This window comes from Salvia miltiorrhiza, chromosome 4, assembly GCF_028751815.1.
Source record: "Salvia miltiorrhiza cultivar Shanhuang (shh) chromosome 4, IMPLAD_Smil_shh, whole genome shotgun sequence".
Lineage (NCBI taxonomy): Eukaryota > Viridiplantae > Streptophyta > Magnoliopsida > Lamiales > Lamiaceae > Salvia > Salvia miltiorrhiza.
The window spans coordinates 22,315,716-22,339,188 of NC_080390.1; the positions used below are offsets into that span (position 1 = coordinate 22,315,716).

Below are 23,473 nucleotides of genomic sequence, written 5' to 3' on the forward strand. Positions count from 1 at the left end.
AATCAGGAAGGATTTACCAACCAGTTCCTGATTCCACAAGAAGAGGTGGTGAAGAAACTCGTGAAAAAACTCAAAGACAAAACCATGGATGTACAAATATACCAAGGGTTTTCAAACGGAATAATGAATCAAGTTATACAAAGCTTGAGTCCATTCAAAAGGAAGCATCATGTCTTTTCCGGCACAACAAGTCGAGAGTTGGCGCTTCCAATAGAGATAACAAACAACCAAGTGGAGATCCAATTAGTTCCAGCCGAAGATGTACGGAGGGATCTCACAAAAATGAAGCCAAAAGTCGCTAAAATGATGAAATGGATTCATATTGGAGCAATCCAATTGGTAATCAAGTCCGGACTTCAACCTGGGACAGATACACCAATTGATATTGCAATTTGTGACAAGAGGATCACAAATGCGAAAGACTCAGTGCTGGGAGCCTTCTCAGGCAATATGTACGCCATGAAGATTATAACCGAATTATATCCACATATCGCTTATAATCTTCAAGATTCATCATTCAGTCGAGCCTTGACACTCTACCAGGACTACAAGAGGAAGGATCTATTAACGGGAGAAAATATGCCATATTCGATTACATATCAAGTATCATATGCCCTATCAAATTCCCACCACACGGATTTATTTCTGGGAAAGAAGTTTATTGAGGTCCCCGAAATATTCAAAGAAGTAGCCAAGGCAGTAAGCCTTGACCAAGTTGAAATTCCTATAATAAGGGAAATTGACATCCAAGTTGGAGATAAGCAGGTGCTGAAACATAATCAAAGTCTCAGATTGGGAGCACCAAGGCTATCATTCCAAGGAGAAAGGCTGACCTCAAGGCCTTTAGAAAGAAGCTCCTCTCATTCCTACGAGAGAAGGGCGATCCAAGAAACACCAGTTCGAGGCATAAGAGTAAAACTCAAATGCCCAGAAGGATGGAGAAGTGTTTCCACAAGAATTGATACAACTGAAAGGAAAAATCAATTTCCTTGCAACACGTTGTACTATTTGGCAAATCTTGAAAGCAATCGATATATCGAAATTCTGGAGATTGGAGGCTTTGAGATCCAGATCGAGGGCAAAGCCGGACAAGAAGCTGACGTCCTAATCTTAGGACGGAATTTCCTTGACAATCATCAACCATGGTCAAAGGAAGTAAGTGGAGTGGAGATCACAATTGACGGAAAGCGGTTGCTGATCCAATGACAAGTCCATTCTCGATCTACATCTCTGTGGGGATGTTATACAAAAAGTTCAAAGCAGAATATTTTGCTGCTTATATCGATTCAGGAGCAGGAATCTGTACAGCAAAACGAGGAGTCTTTCCAACAGAAGTGGAAGAAGAACTACCTCGAATTACGGGAAGGGATTTCTCAAAGAAGATTTTGCTTCTATCAAAAGGAGTAAAATAGACAGAAATATTGATCGGCGGAGCAGGACAAACACCTTGGTACAAGGTTAAGACTCCACCCATCTATTTCCAGGATACAGGTGCAGATATCCTATTTGGAAACAATTTTCTGCAAACATTCAAACGGTATACACAGGACAATGAAGCTAGACGGCTTGTGTTCACAACCAATTGTGACCACAAAATCATTGTGCAAAGGCTCGAATGAGCTTTTAACCGTTCGATGCCAGTCAAATTCCGCAACAAGCGTGGTGATGATGGCAGACTCTGGAGACAACAAATGAAGGATCAACGGAGATTCAGAGACATTCTGCTCAAATGCAGAGCCGAGGGATTTCCAGATCTCTCCGAGGAAGAAACACAGATCCTCAAAGTTTCCTTGATATCACATAAAGATATTAGGGAAGAAGAACAGGTGTTCATAGCCGATGTCAAAAGAAGAATCCAGAAGTGCTATCACGAGGATCATTTGGCATGGTGGGATAAGAACCAGCTCAGAGCTACCTTGAAAGTTAAAACTGGAAAGGAGCATGAGTTTGTAAGATTCAGACCTATCCTGATGAACACTCAAGATCAGCAGGATATGAGGAGTATAATCAAGGAACACCTTGATTTAAAGTTGATTGAACCAGGGAATTCGCCCTACAGCAGTCCTGGATTTCTGGTGAGAAATCATGGGGAGATCAAACGAGGAAAATCGAGATTGGTCATTAATTACAAAGGGATTAATGATATTCTTGAGTTTGACGGATACTTCATCCCAAGCAGAGAACACCTCATCAACTGCATCAGAAGTGCGAAGGTATTCTCAAAGTTTGATTGCAAATCAGGATTTTACCAGATTCGCATGGAAGAAGAGAGTAAGAAATTCACAGCCTTCTCAACTCCACAAGGACACTATGTCTGGAATGTCATGCCAATGGGGCTAGCCAACCCGCCTCAGATATTCCAAAGGAAGAAGGATAATATTTTCAAAGATTATTCTTCATTCATGTTTGTTTATATTGATGATATTCTTATTGCATCAAAAAATATTCATGAGCATGTCAGGCATCTGGAGATCTTTGCGGATGTTTGTCAACAAGAAGGACTAGTGCTATCTGAAAAGAAGGCAGTTGTGGCCACCCAGAAGATGGAGTTTCTGGGGATCGAGATCGACGAGTTTGGAATAATTCTACAAGACCATATTGTGGAAAAGGTCCAGAAATTTCCAGAGAATCTCAAGGAGAAGAAGCAGCTCCAAAGCTTTCTTGGAGTTGTTAATTTTGTAGGGATGTTCATAAAAAACCTTGCAGAGCATAGGAAAATCTTCAGTCCACTACTGAAGAAAGATGTTCCATTCATATGGAAGGAGGAGCATCGCGAGGGAATGAAAAGGTTGAATGAGATTTGCAAAAATCTCCCAAAGCTTTCAATACCCCAAGATGAGGACGATTTAGTCCTATATACTGACACAAGTGATTCCTGGTGGGCAGCTGTCACGACCGGCCTTAATTAAGGATAATTAATCCGGGAAAACCATGACTGGGGAAGGGAAATTAAGAAGCGGGATTAGAAAGGGGTGCATAAAAGAATACTCAAAGAGCTTGAATACGCGTGAAATATTCCTTAAAAAGGAAAAAGGCATCGTTAGGGGCTTGGCTAAAACATTATCAGAGTTTGCAACGGAAGGCGTAACTGAAATAATCAGTGTTTACAGCGGAATGCATAACTGAGATACATGTATGAAGACATGTATCCTTTCTGAGCCTACTTTAAGTTCGACAAAAACTCCACTCAGCAATACTTCATCGCCCATCACAGCTCAACCTGCACAAACATAAACAACGAAGGGCTAAGTACAAGAGTACTTAGTGGGCAGTTGCCAAACATATAACATAACATCAACAACAAAACACAACATCGCATAAGAGGCATAAGTTTCTTTCAAATCCTTTGCTCATTAAACATTTCCAAATTCATAAATAGCATGAGCGCATTCTTCATCATCAACAATCATAAACAAGCATCGTGTCGTGGAGAAGGCCTTCCCCAACGAACACGGGCATCGCACCGTGAGAGGGGGCCTCCCTCAGCGGTCACGGCATCGTACTATTGAGGGAGGCCTCCCCCAATAGACGCTGTAACACTGGCATACTGGCATACTGGCATCGCGCCGCGAGAGAGGCCTCTCTCAGCGGACACGGGCATCGCGCCGTGAGGAAGGCCCTCCTCAACGGACACGGCATCGTACTGTTGAGGGAGGCCTCCCCCAACAGACGCAAGCATCAAACATAAGCATAAACTTATCAGCGTAAAGCATTCAAGCGTAAATAAGCGTAATCAAGCGTAAATTACATAGGGCGTAAATAGTATAAACAGCACAGCGTAAATTATTTAACGTGCAGCATAATAAAGCTTAACTCATTTAAGCGTAATAAAGCATACCACACTTGAAGATCCAATTTGCATTTTAAAGCATAACACTTGCATATCATTTTATTTATGCGTAAGAAATTGCCCACCTGATAGCAAAGTTTTGCTAAGGTACTCTAACTCCTTGTGTAGTTCTTACTCTTGCGCTTGACCTTAATCACGAGAATATAAAATAAGACATTGCCTCGAGGAAAATTCTTAATTAATGAGAAAGCGTAATTTAACTGTGCATGAATCTGGTATGCATGTACTAATTTTCTGAGCGATAATCGGGAATTCTACTATTAATCCTCGTTAATAGATTTAACTAATCCTCGTCTAACGCGATCGAATAAAGTTGTGATTCTTCTTTCCTCATCGGAATATTCTAGTCGTGAAATAAACCTCGCATTTGTACTTGATTGAAAAATGACTAACTCGGCTTTAAACGAGGTGTGACCTTGTAGAAATTATCGGGCTTTTCGATAGAAACATAATTACTAATGTAACCTCAAATAATTAATCGGCTCAAAAGAGAGTAGCCAATTAATTAAGTAAACCAGTGGCTTTAATGGAAAAAAATGATAGCTCACTTTAAATCTGAAGTCCAAAACAATAATTAATTAAGCAGAAATGGGCTTGAATAATTAATATGAAAGCCCCAATTGAAAATAATTCCTTGGCTTAAGTAAGTAAATAAATCTTGGCCCAAATGAATAAATAATCTAATAGTTGGGCTCAAATAAATGAAGTATGCTAGGCCCGGCTGTAATTAATAATTCAGCCCAATTGAAATGAAATAATAAAGGCTCATCTGAATAAATAAATAAGGCCCAACTGAATAAAATAACTGGGCTTGGTTTAATGAAAATTCAGCCTGTTCCGAAACCAATTAAAGGTGGCCCAATCATAAAAATAAAACAAGGCCCAATTGGATATAATAACAAGCCCAATAATCAATTAGTTGAAAGAGGCCCATTAAAAATTAGGCCCAACTGAATAAATTAGAATTGGCCCAATACAAAAATAATTGGATGACCCAAATTAACTAAATAAATCAAGCCCAAGTAATTAAATGAATGGCCCAAAATTTTAGCCCAACTCATTTCCTTATCTCCTCCATTCGGTCCCTCTCTTTCTTCAAAACAAACGCACGCCTCTTTCTTTTCTCTCTCAAGGAGCCGCTTGCTCCCTTCCTCAAAATCGGCGCTCGATCGGCCCTTCTTCTCCGACCACTCAGCTGCCGTCTGCTTTGGTTGGCTTCTACCGGCGACGAGTCTTACCCCGACGTCGTCTAAGTCCCGGCGCTGTCCTCTCTCTCGATCTCGTCTCTCTTTTTCTCCAAAACAGCAGCGCCGCCTTCTTCCTTGGCTGTTCAGCGGCCGTCGGCTCCGGTCTGCTTCGGATGCCGATGCGTCAAACCCCGGCGACGTCCTCTATCTCTCTCTTCGCAGAACTCAGTCGAGCCCTATCTCTGGAATCAGCGCCGCGGTCACATCCTCGTCTGAATCCGGCGACTCAAACGGCACCGGTCGTCGTCTGGGAGTGGTTGCTGCTTCGCCTGGAGTCGCCGCCGGCTGGAGTTGCTGCTGTTCGTCCGGTGGTCAGTGCCGACTGCTGCTGTTTCGCCGGAGTCGCGGCCTGCTGGACTTCGTCTGCCGCTGCTCTGTGAACCGGCGGGAGTCGCCGTTGGCGTCGCGCTGCCTTTGCCCTAAAATTGGCAAGGTTGTTGCTCGACGCTCCGCCTCCCTGTAACGTCGTTGGAAGCTGCTCCGTACTCGAGCCCTTGCTCTTCTTCCTCAGAAATCAGCCGTCGCCGCCACTGAAGAATCGGCGAGGTCTCCGTGCTCCCCTCATTGTTTTCGTCCGGCAGGTAGCAAGCCAGAGGCTGCCGCTGCCACCGCCACCGCCAAGGGGCAGTCGCCCTCCTCCTCGTTTATTGAAACAGGTACAATCCCTTTCCCCCAAAAGCTAAGTTCGATCCCCAATTTTTGTGTAAAAGGAATTCTTGTGGTATCTAATACTCTATGAATCCCATAAGTGTTATTGCTATTTTCTTTTCTGAAACAGTGAGATGTAATACTCTTGATCTCTCTATATATATACATATCGGTTATGCTAGAGATTAAAACTAGGCACTGTGATTTGCTAATGTATCAAGAATTTTCCTTGCTTGCCTCGTGTGATAAGAAAATATAGCATAAACTGATTTCGATTGCTAAGTCCCTGTGTGCATATATATATACTCGTTTCCTGTTTAAGCTTCTAGTTGCTAAGGTGAATGATGTTAACAAGATTCATGTTGATATCCATGTTCTATGCTTGGGTATTATGACAGTGTATGTGGCTTGAATAAATTGAGAAAATAAACTGAGATAGTAGTATATACCTGTAATTGTTTGTTGTTGATGGCTGTTGTTGTTGATTTGTATGAGATGAACTGAAATAAGGTTGCTACTTTAACAAATACAGGTGAGTAAAGAATGAATGGAGGTAGGTTGCTGCTGAATTGTTTGCTTGAAGGAGTGTTGGCTAGTAGCCTTAAAGAATCGAGATGGTGGATGTGGTTTGAATAGGTGGGGAGCAATAGGTAGTGGGGTGGCAGCACACTTATTTTGCTTTCCACTAACTTTATGGACATTTCTATCTCTCTTCTTTAATTGTTGTGCCAACTAGAGTGAGTGGCAGTAAGGTGGCCACGTAAATTCAACCTTGTAATATACTATATGATTTTCCCCAAGCTGGGAAGTAGACTGTATTCGTGAACTATAATAATATACTGGCTTCTATTCTCTATCATCTGTTACTGTATCTGTTTGATATCTTTTTCCTTGCCTGCTAACTTGATAAACTATAATATAACTTAAATTAAATCCGTAGATTTAATCTGCTTTGCTGTCAGAATAAATCCTCGACTTCTAGTAGCACTAATAAAATATAACTGCTTCTGTTTCTCGATTAATAAATAATTTGACTTTGCTAAGTCAGTTATAACTTGGAAATAATAATTATTGAATAGCTCAATAATCCTCGTCGCATTTTTCTCATGCATACAAAAGCATACGGCTAAAATAATACTCCATCTCTGATAAAAAAATCAGGACTATAAACTGGATTCATTTATAAAAATTGCATTTACTGGTTTTAATCATAATTAAAAGAGCGGGCTACTACAGCTATGCTCACTAAAATCACCCCTTATGGAGAAGAACCATGCAGATACTGTAGTGGGCTCTTTTCCGACAGTGAGGCTGTGCGATGGCACATCAACGAGAAGGAGTTCTATGCAGTCCGAAAGGCGTTCAAAAAATGGCCGCTATTCTTACTGGCAAAGAAATTTATTTTGAAAGTCGATAACACTAATGTTAAGGCTTTCTTAACCAAGAAAATTGAATCTAAACCTGAAAAGGCTAGATTACTAAGATGGCAAGCTGAATGTCAATATTATGATTTTGATATTGTCATTTTGAAATCTGATGATAATGTTCTTGTAGATTTCCTAACAAGAGATGGAGCTAACTGAGGTTGACACCATCATCATAAACCAGAGGCAGCTCCTAGAGAACATGGAGATGCTACAACAAGAATGGCAAGAGTGTGTACTTCCATGCCAAACAAGCTGGAAGGATACAAACGGCTGATGAAGCCAAAGTATCTGACCGTATACAAGAACGTATTAAGAAGATGATAAATCTTCATGATACAATCCACAAGCCGCTCCTGCGCGGTATCAGGGCTCCTCTGATCGAAGCAGGCATTACCGTACCGGCCGGATTACCGGTAGCAGGGGATTCAAGTACCCCTAGCACAAGTTCTGAGGCTAAGGTGTCAAAACCGGATCCTCAAGAAGAAGATGTTGCTAAGGCTTCACCGCCCGAACCAACATGTCAACCTTCCACCTCTGGGGTTAAAGAGGGAGAGATCAATCTTAGGCCACTGACAGGCAAATCTAAGATTGATATTAATATTATTGAAATATCTCCTGTTTGGCAGTTGTACCAGTCCAGATGGGAGAAGCTCAATACCAGGAAGGGAATTAATCCGGGATATAGCCGTATTAATGTTGGAGGAAAATATCCTCGTGTTTGGATGACCACCGGAGCCAATCCTCAGGAGGTCAAAGAGTGGTATGAATTTGGGGCGCTTGCCTCAGTTTATACTATATCACCAGCATTCAACGAAATCAAGGGTCTACCAAGGTGGATCCAAGAGACGGTTTATGATGCCTGGTCGAACAATCCATCCCTTAACAGGGGAGATGTTCTGGAATTGTATTTTCTAAGTGCAGCACTAGAACCCGCAGGAAAGGGAAATCACGAAGCTTTTCATTTTATTAAGCTTCAGAGACCCGATACGGAGGCCTTAAACCAAATTAAGGCACCAGATCACCAAGTCTCCATTGTCCCTACTTTTTTGGAGGATCAAATCTCCACCAGGCGTGCATGGGGATTATGGGTCTGTCTCACGGAGATGGACAAAGTAAAGTATAAATTCAAGTTCTCTCATAATTCAGGACTTGGATCGTTCTTGTTGAATACCATGACAGGAACAACTACAAGCTTCGCCGAGAAGGCCTTTAAAGAGAAAAGACAGACACTCTGGCGCAACAAGATGGCGGAAAGCAAAGAAATCCATCACAAGTTCTGCAATATGGCTCACCTAGGGCATTGGGTAGATCACATTTGCGCGGAGTATCCCACGCAGAAGGATCCGGAGTTCGGAAAAGGCTTCCTCCCGAAGCCTAACAAGAAGAAGTTCCGGTCCGATGAGTATGAGAAGCACAAGACTCTACGTGGACGAGCACCTCGGCCACCAAAAAAGTAAGAAGCCCGACAAGGAAACAAGAGTCATGTGACTCGCCAAAAAGAATCCACTCACCAAAAAGAAGACGACAAGAGTGAGTGGAAGGAAAAAGACGGATTACCTCACCAAAAGTGGAATAAAAATACAGGGAGACCACTCAACCGACAAAACTGAGTGGAAGAAAAGCAGCAGGCCCCTACCACAGCATTATTAGATGAATAATGGAGTGAGGGACCACGGATGCATGTGAAGGCACAACTGGTGTTGGCCATTATTCCCGACAAAAGAAGGTGGCAGTCACCATCCAAGATAGCTGGCCACGAAGGAAGGAATCCGAGGCCAACTACCAAGCAATTATAGAGGACATCAGACCTCTATAAAACCCCGAGCTCTGGAGAGGAAGCGATCATCGAAAAATCATCACAACTTCACACAACACACTCTCTCTCTAGAAAATTATCTTTGTAATTTTATATTTTAGTTTTCAAAGTTTTAGTTTTATAAGTTTTAGTTCTTTTAATTTTATGTACACAAGTATTAGCTACTAATGAGTAGCTAGACAAATTTGTCTCCTCCCTGAGGGAGATTTTATTAAATAAATTAAGTATTTTATAATTCCTCTATAAACGTTTTGTTTTTGCTCAACTTTCCGGGTGAGTAGAAAAATTTTCTTTCATTTATCAACAAAGTATTCAACGTCAGAACTTAGTGACGGAGGAAGGTTGCAACCATCTCTTGCGAGTGCGTGGTTGGACGTAGCCTAGGGGCAGACGGTCCGTAAAACGCAACAAGAACTGACTCCTGAAGAAGACCATTCGGCGAAATGTATAATGTTGATTTATGTTTAGAATTATTTCGAATTGTTACGGAAGCATGTTGGGCCTGATAAGTCTTCACCGACTATTTCCGATTTGAACATGGAATTGTATTATGATGAATTGCTAGAGGATTTGTTAAAGGGTAGTTTTGTCATTAATTATGAGTTGGATAGGTTTGATATGTGTTTTATGAAAGTGGGTATTTTTGATAGATAAGTTATAGAGGTGGGTATTTTAAATTTTGACCCTTTAAAAAATGTACTTTTTTTCTCACTATAAATTTAGAGCATCCGCAATGGGGTTACATGATAGCTTACATGATAGCCTACTTTATGAGGGGGGGACCACATGGTGTAAAGATACTGCATTGGGGTTACATGATAGCTTACATGATAGCATTAGTTTTGATTTTTCCATTTTTCATTTAAGTTTAATTTCATAAATTTAAATTACACAATTTACTTCAAATTTAAATTGCATTAATTTTGAAATCCTAAAAATTACATAAAATTTAATAAAATAAAAACAAATCCTACAAATAACTATTACGGCCCTAGAGGTCCGAAACGTGCCCAAACATGCTCCATCAAATCATATTGGAGCGCGGCGTGCAACTGCCTATCTCGGAGAAGGGCATCTCTTTGGACATATTCCTCGAATGAAACTGGGTTGCTCGACCACTCTCCGTCGAGTCACTGCTAGACGCCCCATGTCCCACGTTGTCATCTCTCCAGTTGGTTGCTCCTTCTCCTTCGTGCTTCACAATCATGTTGTGGAGAATGATGCAACACAACATGATGTCTCGGAGGTGCTCCAAGTACCAATTCCGCGCGGGGCTGCGAATGATTCCCCACCGTGCTTGAAGGACTCCAAAGGCACGTTCGACATCCTTTCGTGCCGATTCCTGCATCTTCTTGAACCTCGCCTCCTTCTGATTTGTCGCCATCGGTGGACTCTTGACGAAGCAACGTCACTCCGGATATATGTCGTCGCACAAGTAGTAGCCCATCTGGTAGTAGCGATGGTTCGCCTGAAAGAGCACAGGCGGGGCAGTTCCATCCAACACGTCGGCGAAGAGAGGCGACTGGTTGAGAAGGTTGATGTCGTTGTTCGAACCAGCGACACCGAAAAAGGCATGCCAAATCCACAGATCGTGGAATGCAACGGCCTCTAAGATCAAGGTGGGCTCTCCCTGATCCCCGCGTATGTATGCGCCATGCCACGCCTTAGGGCAATTCTTCCACCCCCAATGCATACAATCAAGACTCCCGAGCATCCCGGGAAATCCGTGTCGCGCCTCGTGCATCTGGGTAAGGCGTGTGATGTCCTCCGGCGTTGGACGGCGCAGATAATGGGCTCCAAAAGCACGGATGACCGCCTTGCAGAACTTCTTGAGGCATACACGCCCGGTGGAGTCGGCGACTCTGAGATACTCATCAAAAGTATCTGCACTGACGCCGGTGGCTAACTGGCGGATAGCCGACGTGCATTTCTGCAACGGGGAAAGAGAGTCCCGACCTATTGCATCAGTGGTCATCTGGAAGAAAGTATCTTCACCTTGAACAGCCTCCACGATGCGCAAGAACAGCTCCTTTTGCATTCAAAAACGCCGCCGGAAAAATGTAGGTCCGTACGTTGGATTGTCGTTGAAGTAGTCTTGCATAAGACGTAGATGGGCTTCCTCTCTATCACGGTGGACATAAGACCGGGGACGTTTCACACGTCCCGCCTCCGGCGCCGGCTAGGTATAGATGTGAGCAAGCAGTTGTTTCTGCAACTCTATCTCCTCCATGATCGCATGAGCTACACAGTCGGATGAATCAGACGAAGAACCGTGGTCGGATTCCGCCATTGTCGGAAGAAAGAAGATGAAAGCGCTTGAAGGAGGAAGAAGAAGGAAAGAAATTGAAAGAAAAAGGAGAATTGTGGAGTGAAAGTGAGGAAGAAGAAGGAGGAAGATGGATTTATACAGAGAAGAAAAAATTAAAAAAAAAAAAAATCAAACGGTCAAATTATGGCACGGAAACCGCGGAGTCAAAGCTGCCAATTTTGAATAAAATTCGAATTTTTGAATTTTTTTTATACACGCGCCTATAATCGACCGTTTAAAGGGCTGCACGATAGAACGTGTAGCCCTCGTGTAAGCTGCGCCCGCAACGCTTACACGATAGCAGACTTACACGAGTAAGCTGCTATCGTGTAGGCGTTGTGGATGCTCTGATAATAAAAGATAAATGCACGTGTGTACAACATAAATCCACCAATTTGAAAAATAAATGCACATGTGTAAAGGATAAATCCACCTATTTCAAATGAGATCATCTGTCCCACAATTTAGTGTGTACCACCATGTACCACTCTTAATTTGGTATAATTTTTAATTATTTTTTTCTTCAATTTTAATTTATTATACTTTAATATAATACAAAGATAATTAACAAGGATTCACTCATCCAAGTAGGATTTATAATTTTTTTTATATATTTATTTGTATTAATAATAGATTATTTGGGTTAATTAACTCAAAGTTAGGGTATATAGTTTTTAAAAATTTCAATTTTTAGTGATAACTATTAGTTAGAGTTCATAATATAATAATAATTTTTATTTTAATAAAAAAATAATTATAATATAAAGAGAATAAAAATAATACACAATAATACATACTAAATTATAGGACAGAGGATCCCATCCGCACCAATTTGGCCAACAAATTTAGTTGCACTAGTGCATATAATATATGTTGAAAGCAAGTTGGAAGTTTGGTTTGAAATTTGCGATGGGAATTCAACATGTGTAAATTGTGACCTGTCAGCTGTACCTATACAGATACATGTGCTTAACGGACAAGATTAGTGTGACATGTCAAGTTTGGTTTTTCTTTCCATGAAAAAATCATAATCTTTATGCAAAAAATTTATTCCAATATCAGTACTATGTACCATACAAAAGAGATAAATAGTTATCCGTATGTATTCACTTAGCGATAAAATAATTAATGTCTAATTAAAAATTTTAAATTCGAACTCATTGTAGTATAATTTTCAAAATTTAATTGTTAATTATTATTAAAAATATGAGAAGTTTTGTGGGACTAATTCGATAATAGTCTGCATATATTCTTAGCTTATTTGATACATTTTGTACTTGAAAGATTGCTATAAATTAAAGTTATTTAGTGTATAGCTTATTTTGTCTTGATTAGGAACTTCAACAACGTGGGACATATTTGAAGTCCATGTGTGTTAGATGTTTAAACACATGGTGACTTAGAAGTCCAAGTATAAAGTTGCTTACTAATTACACTAAGTATTTGGTCAAGGTTGTATTTAAAGTCTACATCTTTAAGGGACATAGACGGGGTCGGGGTGGGAATAATGTAACATGGGTCTTGTGCAAAATTTAGAAACTGGCTATACTCAATTGTTTTTCAATCCTTAAATTTTGCCAAGATTGAACCCAATAAAACATTACAAAAATAATACACATAAAGTTCGAACCCATTATCACATGGGTTAAAACCACACATATTAGCAATCATGTTAAGATACTTGATAAATTATATTCCCTATGTCCCATTACAGTCATCTCATTATTTTTAGGCAAGAAATATGTAATTAATAGATAAAGTAAATTGATGGAAATTATTTAAATATTAAAAATAGAGTGATAATATGTTGCCAAAAAAAAATGAGATATTTATAATGAAACATTCTATTATGAAAAATAAAATATTTGTAATGGGACAGATGGAGTATTACTAATTTAGAATTAAACAAATAAAATAAACATATCTATACAGACGGACCTAAATATTTTTTAGGATCATCAATTTATGAGGTTTTGTGCTGTCGTTCACACCTCATATAGGATCCAAAACCACCGTTGCCCACGGATTAAATGAAAATATTGCAAATCTCATACTATATGAAAAAAAAAACAACAATTAGGAAGTATAATGGTGAAATGTTTAATTAGAGTTAAATAAGTTTTGGAATTCCTAACTTACATTTTGTTTTTGGAGATTCTTTTCACTTGTTTAGGATTAAATGTCTAACAACATATTAAGTTTTACTAAATAAAATTATGAGAGATTATATGTATTATCCAATATTAATAGAATTTTTATATGTATTATCCAATATTAATAGAATTTAAAAGCTGTGGTTGCATCATAGATGATGTAATGCTGGTGTAATCAGCCACAGATTGAAAAAGAAAAATGCATTCCTTAAGTTTGTGATAAACAAGACAACTACCAAATGGCCATCATATCACATAAAAGCCAATAAAAAGGAAAGGAAAAATAAAATAGAAAAGGCTAATCAACATGAAGAAACAACCAAACAATATATAACAAAAATAAATTCCTATGATAAAAAGTTCCTCAAAAAACCAAAGGGCCAAGAAGATGGGCATTGGGCCCCACATAAGCCAATATCTCTTGCTCAATAATCTGTGTCCCTCCGCACGTGAGAATCCCAAATCATCCCATCAATTTATACAGAATTTAGAAGCAATAGCCTGTGGGTCTCACACACACACAGTAGCCATCAGTTAATCTACCTTCTTACTCCCTCCGTCCACCAAAAATATGCCACAATTTCTTTTTTCAGTCCGTCCACAAAAAATATGTCACATCCATTTTTAGTAGTATGGTCCACACCATTCCACTCACATTTAAAGTGGGACCCTTACTCCACTACCAACTCCACTAACATTTTATTAAAATCCGTGTCGAAAGTAAAGTGACATATTTTTGGTGGACGGAGGGAGTATCTTTTATGTGGGAATATTGCTTGTGGGTGGCTGCCTTTGCATGCACTCTCAAACACACTAATCACACGTGTCATCCCCTCCGAAATTAAAAATCCCACGTGGCTCTTAATTTAGTTTCAAAGTTGCTATAGATTCAATTTAGGAGTTGTTAAAATATAAACCTCAAATTAATGTAAAAATGGTGAACAATTTGTACGTATAAAGTATGTCCCTCTCCAGAAAATATACAAAGTATTTATACCTAATTAATTTATAAAATAAGTATCTAATATACTTTCGTAATCTTGAATTTGAATCTCAAACGAAGCGCAACTATAATGCATTTACAAAATCACGAAAGTAATTAGTATAATTATTTTATAAATTAAATATAAACTTCATAATTTTTATGTCAAATGAAATGTTTACTGTAATTCAACTTGATTCAAATTAATGTCACATTACGCAGATTGTCACAGCATAATTTCCCATTTGTAACTAATGAGAGAGAGAGAGAGAAAAAGATACATTAACATTTGCATATTCCACTAATGAACTAGCTAGCTAGCCCCAACATATATATATAAATAGTTAAAATATATACTAGCTAATTCCATTTTTTTTTTCTTATAATCTTGACCTAACTATAATTTGGCAAGCTGATTTCATCAAGATCATCAAGCGACAGGAAAACTTCATCCAAGCACGATAGCTGCGTCCCATCGTCATCATCGCTATCGCAGTTGCGCTCGTACACTCGGCAAACTACCCATTTGCTGTAATCCTGTACATTTCATACATAAATAAAAGAGTTAATATATTAAAATATTTCTTTTATTATTGTAAAATAAAATCAAAAAAATTAGTATTTTTTTGGCTTAAAGTATTGCTTTGCCTCAAATTTACCACTAAAATGCTTCATGATTATAAATTATAATTAAAATATGATTAATTCCTGACTAATGAATTTTTTCGTAAGAGTGAATAATAATAATAATAATTGTACGAATAACTATTTTTATCTTTTCTTTTAGTGGCCATTTTTTTATCTTGATAATAGCATAATGGATACTCCTTTATTTTCAAAATATATGTCACTTCGTGTACACAAAATGAAGAAAAAGTTTGTTTGCCAAAAGTTACTTCCTAAAAAAATACTCCTACTTAATTTGTAATTAATGAAGAGTGAAGAATGTGCATTTTGGGTGAGCTAGTAGAGATAATAATGAAATAAGAAATAAAGATATTTATTTTGAATAAGAGTGAATATTTTATTAGTTCGATTTTTATAAATTGTGACAACATGTAGATGAAACTTACGATTTTGGAACTTCTTCTTCTGGACGATGATCTATTGGAGGAAGTGGAATCGGAGAGTCTGTATTCGTGCATTATCCAATTGGTTTTGACTCCTTGAGAAGGCTGCTGCCCTACGTAGAATGCATTGCATTTCTTCATCCCAACTCTCTGCCCACCTGAATATATGGCTTCCTCAACTCCTATTGGCTGCCAGTATCCACTCCCACCAACTCTACTCTGTGTCGTTCTTCTACTGTAGAAGTACCACTTGTTGCCCTCGCACATTGCTTTACCTGCAATTGCATAACTTGTTTTAATGGCAAATGAGAGAATTGATTAGTTAAATAAATATTACCGTGCAAGTCCCATGGATCGTAAGGGTAAAGGTCGAGGTCAGGGATGACATCCGGGTGGCAGGGCAGCAGGGCCGCCTTGCGGTGGAGGAAATGGACCACCAGCTCCTCGTCCGTCGGGTAGAACCGGAAACCGGGCGGCATGTTCAAGTTGTTATCTCCCATTTGCGTAACTTTTCTATATGTATATATGTCAAATATTTGAACGAGAATTAATGAGATGATATATAGAGGTGTTACGATATTTATAGTGAGAGAGAGAGAGAAGGGGGGATGAGAGAGAATGTTGGAACTGACGTGAAATGGAAGGTGTATCTGTTTTGATCACCAGCACCACCATCAAAGATTTAAGCATGGGATTGTTTTTGGGTTTTTCCCGGGCGGATGGTATATTTATTTATTTATTTTTTACTTTTGCTGCTATTAAATCTAACTGATGATGTATACAAGGCTGAAATATCTACTTTCTCTGCTTTTAGTATCTATTTAAAAGTGACACGAATTTCAATAAAGTGGTTGAATGTATTGTGAGTGAAATAAGAGTCTTATTTTATATGTGAGTGTTAAAATAATTTAAGCAGAGCAAGGATCTCATCTACTTTTACTAAAAATATAAATGGATATTAAAATATGAAACGATCAAAAAGAGAAAAATGGATACTAAAAGTTGAGAGTGATGAAACATTAAATAGTTGTTGGATTTAACAAAATTTGTGTAAAAATGAATGTCAAACTATGGTTGATTTTTATGCAAAATCTAAAGGGATTTTGGTGTATATTCCAAGGCGGCGGGTGACGGAAACGGTGGGTGTTGGGCCTGGAGGGAACTTTCTTTGTATTGTGTGTGGAAATCATGTTGACTTAATTTGTGATTGTATGGTACATGTATGGGACAAGAGGGGTATATTTGCTTGTGTGATAATGTCCGTAATCATCACACTTCATGCTTATATCATCAACCATCTCCACCCGTACACGTGGCACTATTCCCCTCACTCCAGATTATGGACCCTACGATCTTCGGTGTGCCCAAAACCCCATTATTAACAATAATTAAGTTTCTCCAAATTTTTATTTCATTTTGAGTTTCTTTCATGTTTTTAAGATTCTAAATAACTATTTGAAGTTCTAATTCATTTGAAGTTCGATTCGATGATAAATGAGTTGATATTTTGATAATCATATCGAGTCGAGTTTGAATATGATGGTGTTTGGCTCATTGGGCTTGCAGATATGTTCAAATTTATTTGTCCGCGAATATGTTCGTGATGAAGCTTCAATCAAGTCAGTGTACGAGTCTTAATCTAAAAAATATATTTGTTCTAGATTACCGGTTGAGTAAGAGCACATTCTCAATATTTTTCAAGTCTTTCATGCATGAATTTTTAACGAACTCGAGCTGGAATAATATTTATACGAATATTTGATTCGAATACGACATTATCAAGTATCACACGGATCAAATTTAAGCTTGATAATAATTATATGGCGAGCTAAATTCGATTAATAAGGCAAAAGCTCGAACTGAGCTCATACACCTAAATTTTTAAACGATCGAGCAGAGCTCAAACTTGTAATATCCGGCTCAACTAGTTACAACACCGCTTGTTTCTTACTTGCTGATAATGAGACTGAGTTTGATAAACTACAATGGCATTTATGATCTAACTGTGGTTTTTAATTTGTGAAAAAATGTTAGCCACTAATGTTTGTTAGTGATGATTTGGTTCATTAATGAGACGCATTAATTATGCAAGCAATTTGACTAATTGAACCTTTCAAATATGTATATCGAGGCATAACTGTATTGATTCAAGGGAAATCAATTGAGGTTGAAACATAAGTGCATGAACAATCTCAAAATGTACATGATGAGGTTGTTTGAAATTCTTCGTTATGCACTTTTAAGGAAAACATATCATTACGTTTGCATTATATGATTTAAAGACATTGATTTTAATTTGCAGAAGCACTGTTTGAAGCACTGTTTTCGGGATCCGATTAGATTCCGCTAATTTTTAGCCTACAATTAACATGGCTTGTTGGCAATGATGCATGTTTTCATGAGACAAATCACATCAGTTGAGTAAGAAGCTAACTTAATAGTGTAGGGGGCCATTTATGAGTAAGTGGCATGCATTGGGGAGACTCACACTTACTCATATCCATTAATTTTAATTTTTGTATTTTTTATTTAGGGTAAATATCATATTAAACTTTGAACTATTTTCGCTTTATCAAAAATACCCTGTAAGTTTCCAAATGCTCTCTAAACCCTCAAAGTATCATAGTGTTATCAAATATATCCCGCATCTATTTTTTGGTCACCAAAAACGTGACGTGGCTCGCCGGATGACACAGTGTAATTTAAATTCTAGTATTTTTTAAAAATCCATGTAATTTTATATTCTATTTTTTAAATCCATGTCATCCATTCTCTCTCTCCCTCTCTCTCTCTCTGCGTTTCCTCTACCTCTCTCTCTACCATCTCTCTCTCTCTCTTTTCTCCGGTGAGTGTCGCCGGTTTTCGCCGCCTCCGGCACGGCGAGACCAACTCCTCTTCTTCCCTTCCTCTTTCTTTCCTCTCTTTCCTACATCTAATTCCCCAAATTCTAAAATCCATTTCCTAGGTTTTTGATGTAGAATTAAAAGGAATTGAAATTAAAACCTTTCTTCCTTTCCCGGCTGTAAGAAGAGCCAGCAACGTAGTCTTCAGACGTGTAGCAGTCGACGACGACGGAGCCAGCAGAGGGGGTGGTCGGGGGTGTCCGCCGGAGAGTCATGAGCAGCCGCAAACTGGCGTGGCGCTCCCTCTCCCGCCGCCGCCACCCACGTAATGGGTCAAATTACCCATACTAGCGCTCTTCCGAATCGAACCATCAGTCAATCGGACCCCAAAAAGCTTCACTCCTCGATTCGGACACGTGCGGGAATTGTGCCCGTTGTGGCTGCAATACGAGCACCTCCTCGTCATTGCCGCAGCAGCAATCGAATTGAAGCAGTCCGAGTTCGATTTATTTTTAATTTTCTTTTACAAGATTCTAGAGAACATGGGATTTGTTGTTTTGGGGTTGTGTTTTTTTATGTTTACGTTGGTTTTGGTGCCTAAACTGAAGCTCTGGTGTGTGCGGATACAGATATAGAATAGAGAGAGAAAGTCTCATCCGAAAAGGAGAGTCTTAAATCCAATTCCTAGGTGTTTGATGCAGAATTTGGGGAATTAGATGTAGGAAAGAAAGGGAAGAAAGGGGAAAGGAAGAAGAATAGCCGACCTCGCCGGCACCGGAGAAGAGAGAGGGGGGGAAACGCAGAGAGAGAGAGGGGAATAGTATGGATGACATGGATTAAAAAAATAGAATATAAAAGGACATGGATTTTAAAAAAATAGAATTTAAATTATACTATGTCATCCGGCGAGCTACATCACGTTTCTGGTGACCGGAAAATAGATGTGGGATATATTTGATAAAACCCTGATACTTTGAGGGTTTAGAGAGCATTTCAAAACTTCCAGGGTATTTTTGATAAAGCAGGAATAGTTCAAGGTTTAATATGATATTTACCATTTTATTTAATTTAAATTACACCAACTTAAATAACACAATTACTTGAAATTTAAATTGCATTAATTTAAACCCCCCCCCCCAAAAAAAACTAAAGACATAATTAAAAATTACATAAATTTAAAACTTGCTAATTGCCACCCCTTTGTCATTCTAGAATTTTTGCCACCCGTTGGGCATGGATTTCTCACTGCTCCGACGTCATGTTGGCGGTATTCGATCATTGTGGATCTCCTTCTTGAGGGCATTCTTCGTGGCGTACTCATTGATCATTCTATCGAGCTTGGCGTCGGTATTCGCCATATACTCTTTGCATTCGGGTGGACCCTCCGAGCCTTGTGACGTCGAGCCTTTCTCCTTTCCCTTCCCCTTCGCCACTCTCACCGCCACCTTCGCCGCTTTGTTTCCAATTGGGCGAGAAGATGAGATTTCCTCGCCCGAAGTCGAGGTGGTGAAGCTGCCGCTCTTACTCGTCTTTGTCCTCTTGGAGGAATGCACGTCTCCGTCGAGGTACAAGCTCTTGAACTTTCGGTTCATCCGGAGTATTTTTCATGCATTCCACTATTTGAAGGCACCGCCTTTGCTCCGCAAAGCATAGAGAGTTTGGGCCTTCTCCCGAATCATGTCGTCGGAATGCCCAGAAGGCCACTTTATGTTGGTGACGATGCCGTCGTTTTAGCTTCGCGCAAATAAAATATCCTGTGCCCACAACCAGACTAGCTAGTGGTAAGTCCAGAGTCGAATCCACAGGGAACTGAGAAGTAACTTCTCCTGCAAGGGTGTCACTAAAAGGGTTTTGTATTCTGCAGTGTTCTGACCACAACGTGCTTATGGGCAGAACGGGGTTTTCAACTAAAACTGAAATAACAATGTAGATAAATCAAATAACAAAACAATCTTGACTTGAGTTTGAATCACTAAACATGAACTAGACACTCGATCATTGGTGCAAAGATAAATCACTATACTCGTGTCGCAGCCCGATATAGCCAGTGATAGCGTATACCAAGTATCGTACGACTAATAAAAGAAATAGTGAAAGAAATAGAAATACATCTTGTATTAGCGGAAGCATTTGCAATTTACTAATTTTCAAGAAAGGTTTTAAGACCCAAAATAATTACTCGCTTGGGTGAAACATAATAAGCAGTTGAAACTTAGCAAGGGTTTAAGAAGTATTTCCCTTATGGGATATTACAGGCATAAGTAAATTAAATAAAGTTTCGTCAGAGTTGTGCAGCGATATGCGTTACTATATGTGTGAAGACATATAACAGGGAGTTCAAATTCTTATAGAGTCAAAGCATATAAGATAAATATGAGACATAGAAAAGACACTGCCAACTGACAATTCCAACAGCCTTCACCCATCCTCGTGCCAAGCCAGACCTGCACATTTAGAAATACATGCAGGGCTGAGTACCAAAAAGCACTCAGTGGACTCATGCCGGAAATAATTGAAATGTTGCTCTTAGAGCTATATGTCAATCTTGCCCTTTTCAATGCATCAACAGGATTTTATGAGATTTGAAATACATGTTCATGTTTTTCTGTCATAAACTCATTTGCATCATCATAATAATATCATTAGTCTGCAGACATTATATTCAGGTATGTGCCAACTATGATAACTCATATAACATATATATACTAGGTGAAGAGAAGGAGGCCTCCTTCAAATCACCGTGACCGGCCGACTAGAGACGGCTCACGATCACCTCTGCGCACAAAACCTTTACTGTCATATAAATCAGTTAAAGGCCGATATCTTGCATCATGATCATAGTCATGTCTTTCATAGAGGCAACATACCACATCTCATTCTCATCAATAATAAATATGGCAAGATGACAATTTTCATAATACTCATCAATAATGCTTCAACATGCTTCATTTTCATAAGATTCATCAATAATGCTTCAACATGCTTCATCTTCATAAGATTTTGCATTTGAACTCATTATCATGGTAGCTAGCCATAACAGAGTTAGAATAAAGCCCACCTGTCTCAGGGGTCGATGACGTAACGCTCAGAGTTGTACTAACGCCGGCCGTCACTCGAACCTTTGGTGGCGCACGTGGTTTAGATTGCCATGTGACAAAATAAACTCTAGTTAGAAATTAATCTAACTAATATCTAATACTTATACTTGCATCAATGCTTAATCTCATCTTATAACTTCTCTACTATTTACCCAATTGGACCTCCCAATTTAATTGGATATCTTATCCAATTAAAAGACTCTCAATCCTAGGTAAATAGCACTCATAAAAATCACATAGTCATTCATGCTTCCAATTACTCAACCAATCCATTATATATATATATATATGAATTATCTCAATACACAAGTGACTTAAAAGTCACACTATGAACTTGAAATCTTTTTCATTGCAAAAAAAAAAAATACTCAACTAATCACTGAAAAGTGTGACTCAAGGGACTGCCTTTCTAGATTTCCGGCGGAAATGTGCAGTAAAAGTTTTACATTTTAAAAAGGTAGTAAACGAAGTCCAAATGACTTGAAATTTTACCAGAGCTTACAAGACACATATATCTACACACTGTAAAATTGTGAAGAATTTTGGACGAGAGAAACCTCATCGACTGATCAGTCCAGAACGTAAGAAAACTTCTCAAAATGGTTGAAATAACAACATTTACACATATAATCATAGATCTGTGATTTCACTATCATGCTCATGCATTTTCTCACTAATAACTCATCATGCTTCAATTGTCATAACATATAACCCTCTCAAGGGTTTTCAAGAAGTATCTCTTTCTTTCTCATGCATCTAACATGTAGACGTGTGTATGAGCATATGAGAAGTAGTGGAAAGTTTGAAGGAGTTCATATGCTTTCTTTTACCAACATTATCGAAATACATAAGAGTAGAGAGGGGACTATCATGCTTCAATATGCTTCAATATACATGCTTATACATCATGAAAATATATACATAACATAAGAGGAGGATTGAGGTTGCTACCAACAAGATCAATGGAGGTGGAGTAGAAGATGATGCGTAGTATGCTTGGAGCTTGTGCTTGAAGATTGGAGCACACTTGATGACTTTAGTGTGAAGGTAGAAGACTTTTGGCTTCCTTAACTCTTTCCAAAAATGGTGAAACAAAGAGAGAAGTGTGGTGGAGTGAGGAGTGGAGGCTGCCGAAAATAAGGGAGGAGGGGGGGGGGGGGAGGGAAAGAGAAGATGAGAGCTTGCTTTGATGAGGTGATTTGAGGGTGTGATTTGCTTCATTAATGAGTATCTTGCAATAACTAGGATAATAAATGGTGAGGATGTCATCCTCTTAATGGTGCAGGAGAATGATAAGAGAGAGATCGAGCAAGGGGGGGGAGGGAGAGAAGCTCGTGCATGTGCATGTGTGAGCTTAAAAATGGGGATTGTGTTGGCTAGATAGGTTAGCCTTTTTAGGGGAGTGGTTAATGGTGCAGGTGAGTCTCATTTAAGGAGGAGAAAGAGAAGAATGTGAGGGAGAGGTAGAGACCGAGAGAGAGTGATAGGAGAAGAGAGATCGAGTGAGAGAGAGAGGGGGAAGAGAGATCGATCGAGAGAGAGAGGAAGAGAGATCGAGAAGAGAAGAGGAATCGAGAGGAGCAGAGAGATCGAAAAGAGCAGAGAAGTCGAGAAGAGCAGAGGAGTCGAGAAGAGCAGAGGAGTCGAGAAGAGACAGAGAGATCGAGAGAGACAGAGAGATCGAGAGAGACAGAGGAATCGAGAGAAGTGAGGGGAAGAGGAATCGAGGGGAGTGAGGGGAAGAGAAATCGAGGGGAGTGAGGGGAAGAGAAATCGAGAGGGAGCGTGAGATATATATATATAAATGCTTGGATAATTAACTCTTATTTAGTGTATAGGAATATATCCAAGAAAATATATCTCAATTATGATATTACTAATATCATAATAACAATGCATCAACAAATCATATGTGAATATTCTACCACGTAAAATATTAATCTCACATATAATTTAAATATAGGGCGAAGATATGTCTCTCAAATAATAGGATTTATAAGGCCCGCGAAAATAATATCGCCTCCTATTAAT

The 23,473-nt window shown here is 39.0% G+C and overlaps 2 protein-coding genes and 2 long non-coding RNA genes across 4 annotated transcripts; 2 read left to right on the top strand and 2 right to left on the bottom strand.

Moving 5' to 3' along the window:
• Window positions 1-303: 303 nt before the first annotated feature.
• On the top strand, window positions 304-1,206 carry LOC131023153 (uncharacterized). Its single transcript, XM_057952698.1, has one exon. It carries the CDS (start codon window positions 304-306, stop codon window positions 1,204-1,206), a length of 903 nt encoding a protein of 300 aa, XP_057808681.1.
• A 1,796-nt stretch (window positions 1,207-3,002) lies between these two features.
• Window positions 3,003-6,320, bottom strand: LOC131019418 (uncharacterized). The gene is made up of 3 exons (XR_009100254.1): window positions 6,195-6,320; window positions 3,916-3,978; window positions 3,003-3,220 (listed from the first exon to the last, which is right to left on the bottom strand). It is a non-coding gene; the product is annotated as an uncharacterized LOC131019418 (long non-coding RNA).
• On the top strand, window positions 5,456-6,604 carry LOC131019419 (uncharacterized). Its single transcript, XR_009100255.1, has 2 exons — window positions 5,456-5,753; window positions 6,278-6,604. It is a non-coding gene; the product is annotated as an uncharacterized LOC131019419 (long non-coding RNA).
• An 8,089-nt stretch (window positions 6,605-14,693) lies between these two features.
• LOC131019420 (NAC domain-containing protein 104-like) lies at window positions 14,694-16,184 on the bottom strand. Its single transcript, XM_057947964.1, has 3 exons — window positions 15,839-16,184; window positions 15,505-15,776; window positions 14,694-14,968 (listed from the first exon to the last, which is right to left on the bottom strand). Exons 1-3 carry the CDS (start codon window positions 15,999-16,001, stop codon window positions 14,825-14,827), a joined length of 579 nt encoding a protein of 192 aa, XP_057803947.1. The 5' UTR covers window positions 16,002-16,184; the 3' UTR covers window positions 14,694-14,824.
• Between the last annotated feature and the right edge of the window lie 7,289 nt (window positions 16,185-23,473).

Bases quoted from the DNA above. Each gene is read 5' to 3' on its own strand.
- LOC131019420 (XM_057947964.1), bottom strand. From the start codon at position 16,001: ATGGGAGATAACAACTTGAACATGCCGCCCGGTTTCCGGTTCTACCCG. The intron at 15,777-15,838 runs GTAATATTTATT...ATGCAATTGCAG, and splicing joins CGATCCATGGGACTTGCACG to GTAAAGCAATGTGCGAGGGC. The intron at 14,969-15,504 runs GTAAGTTTCATC...TGAAATGTACAG, and splicing joins GAAGAAGAAGTTCCAAAATC to GATTACAGCAAATGGGTAGT.
- LOC131023153 (XM_057952698.1), top strand. From the start codon at position 304: ATGATGAAATGGATTCATATTGGAGCAATCCAATTGGTAATCAAGTCC.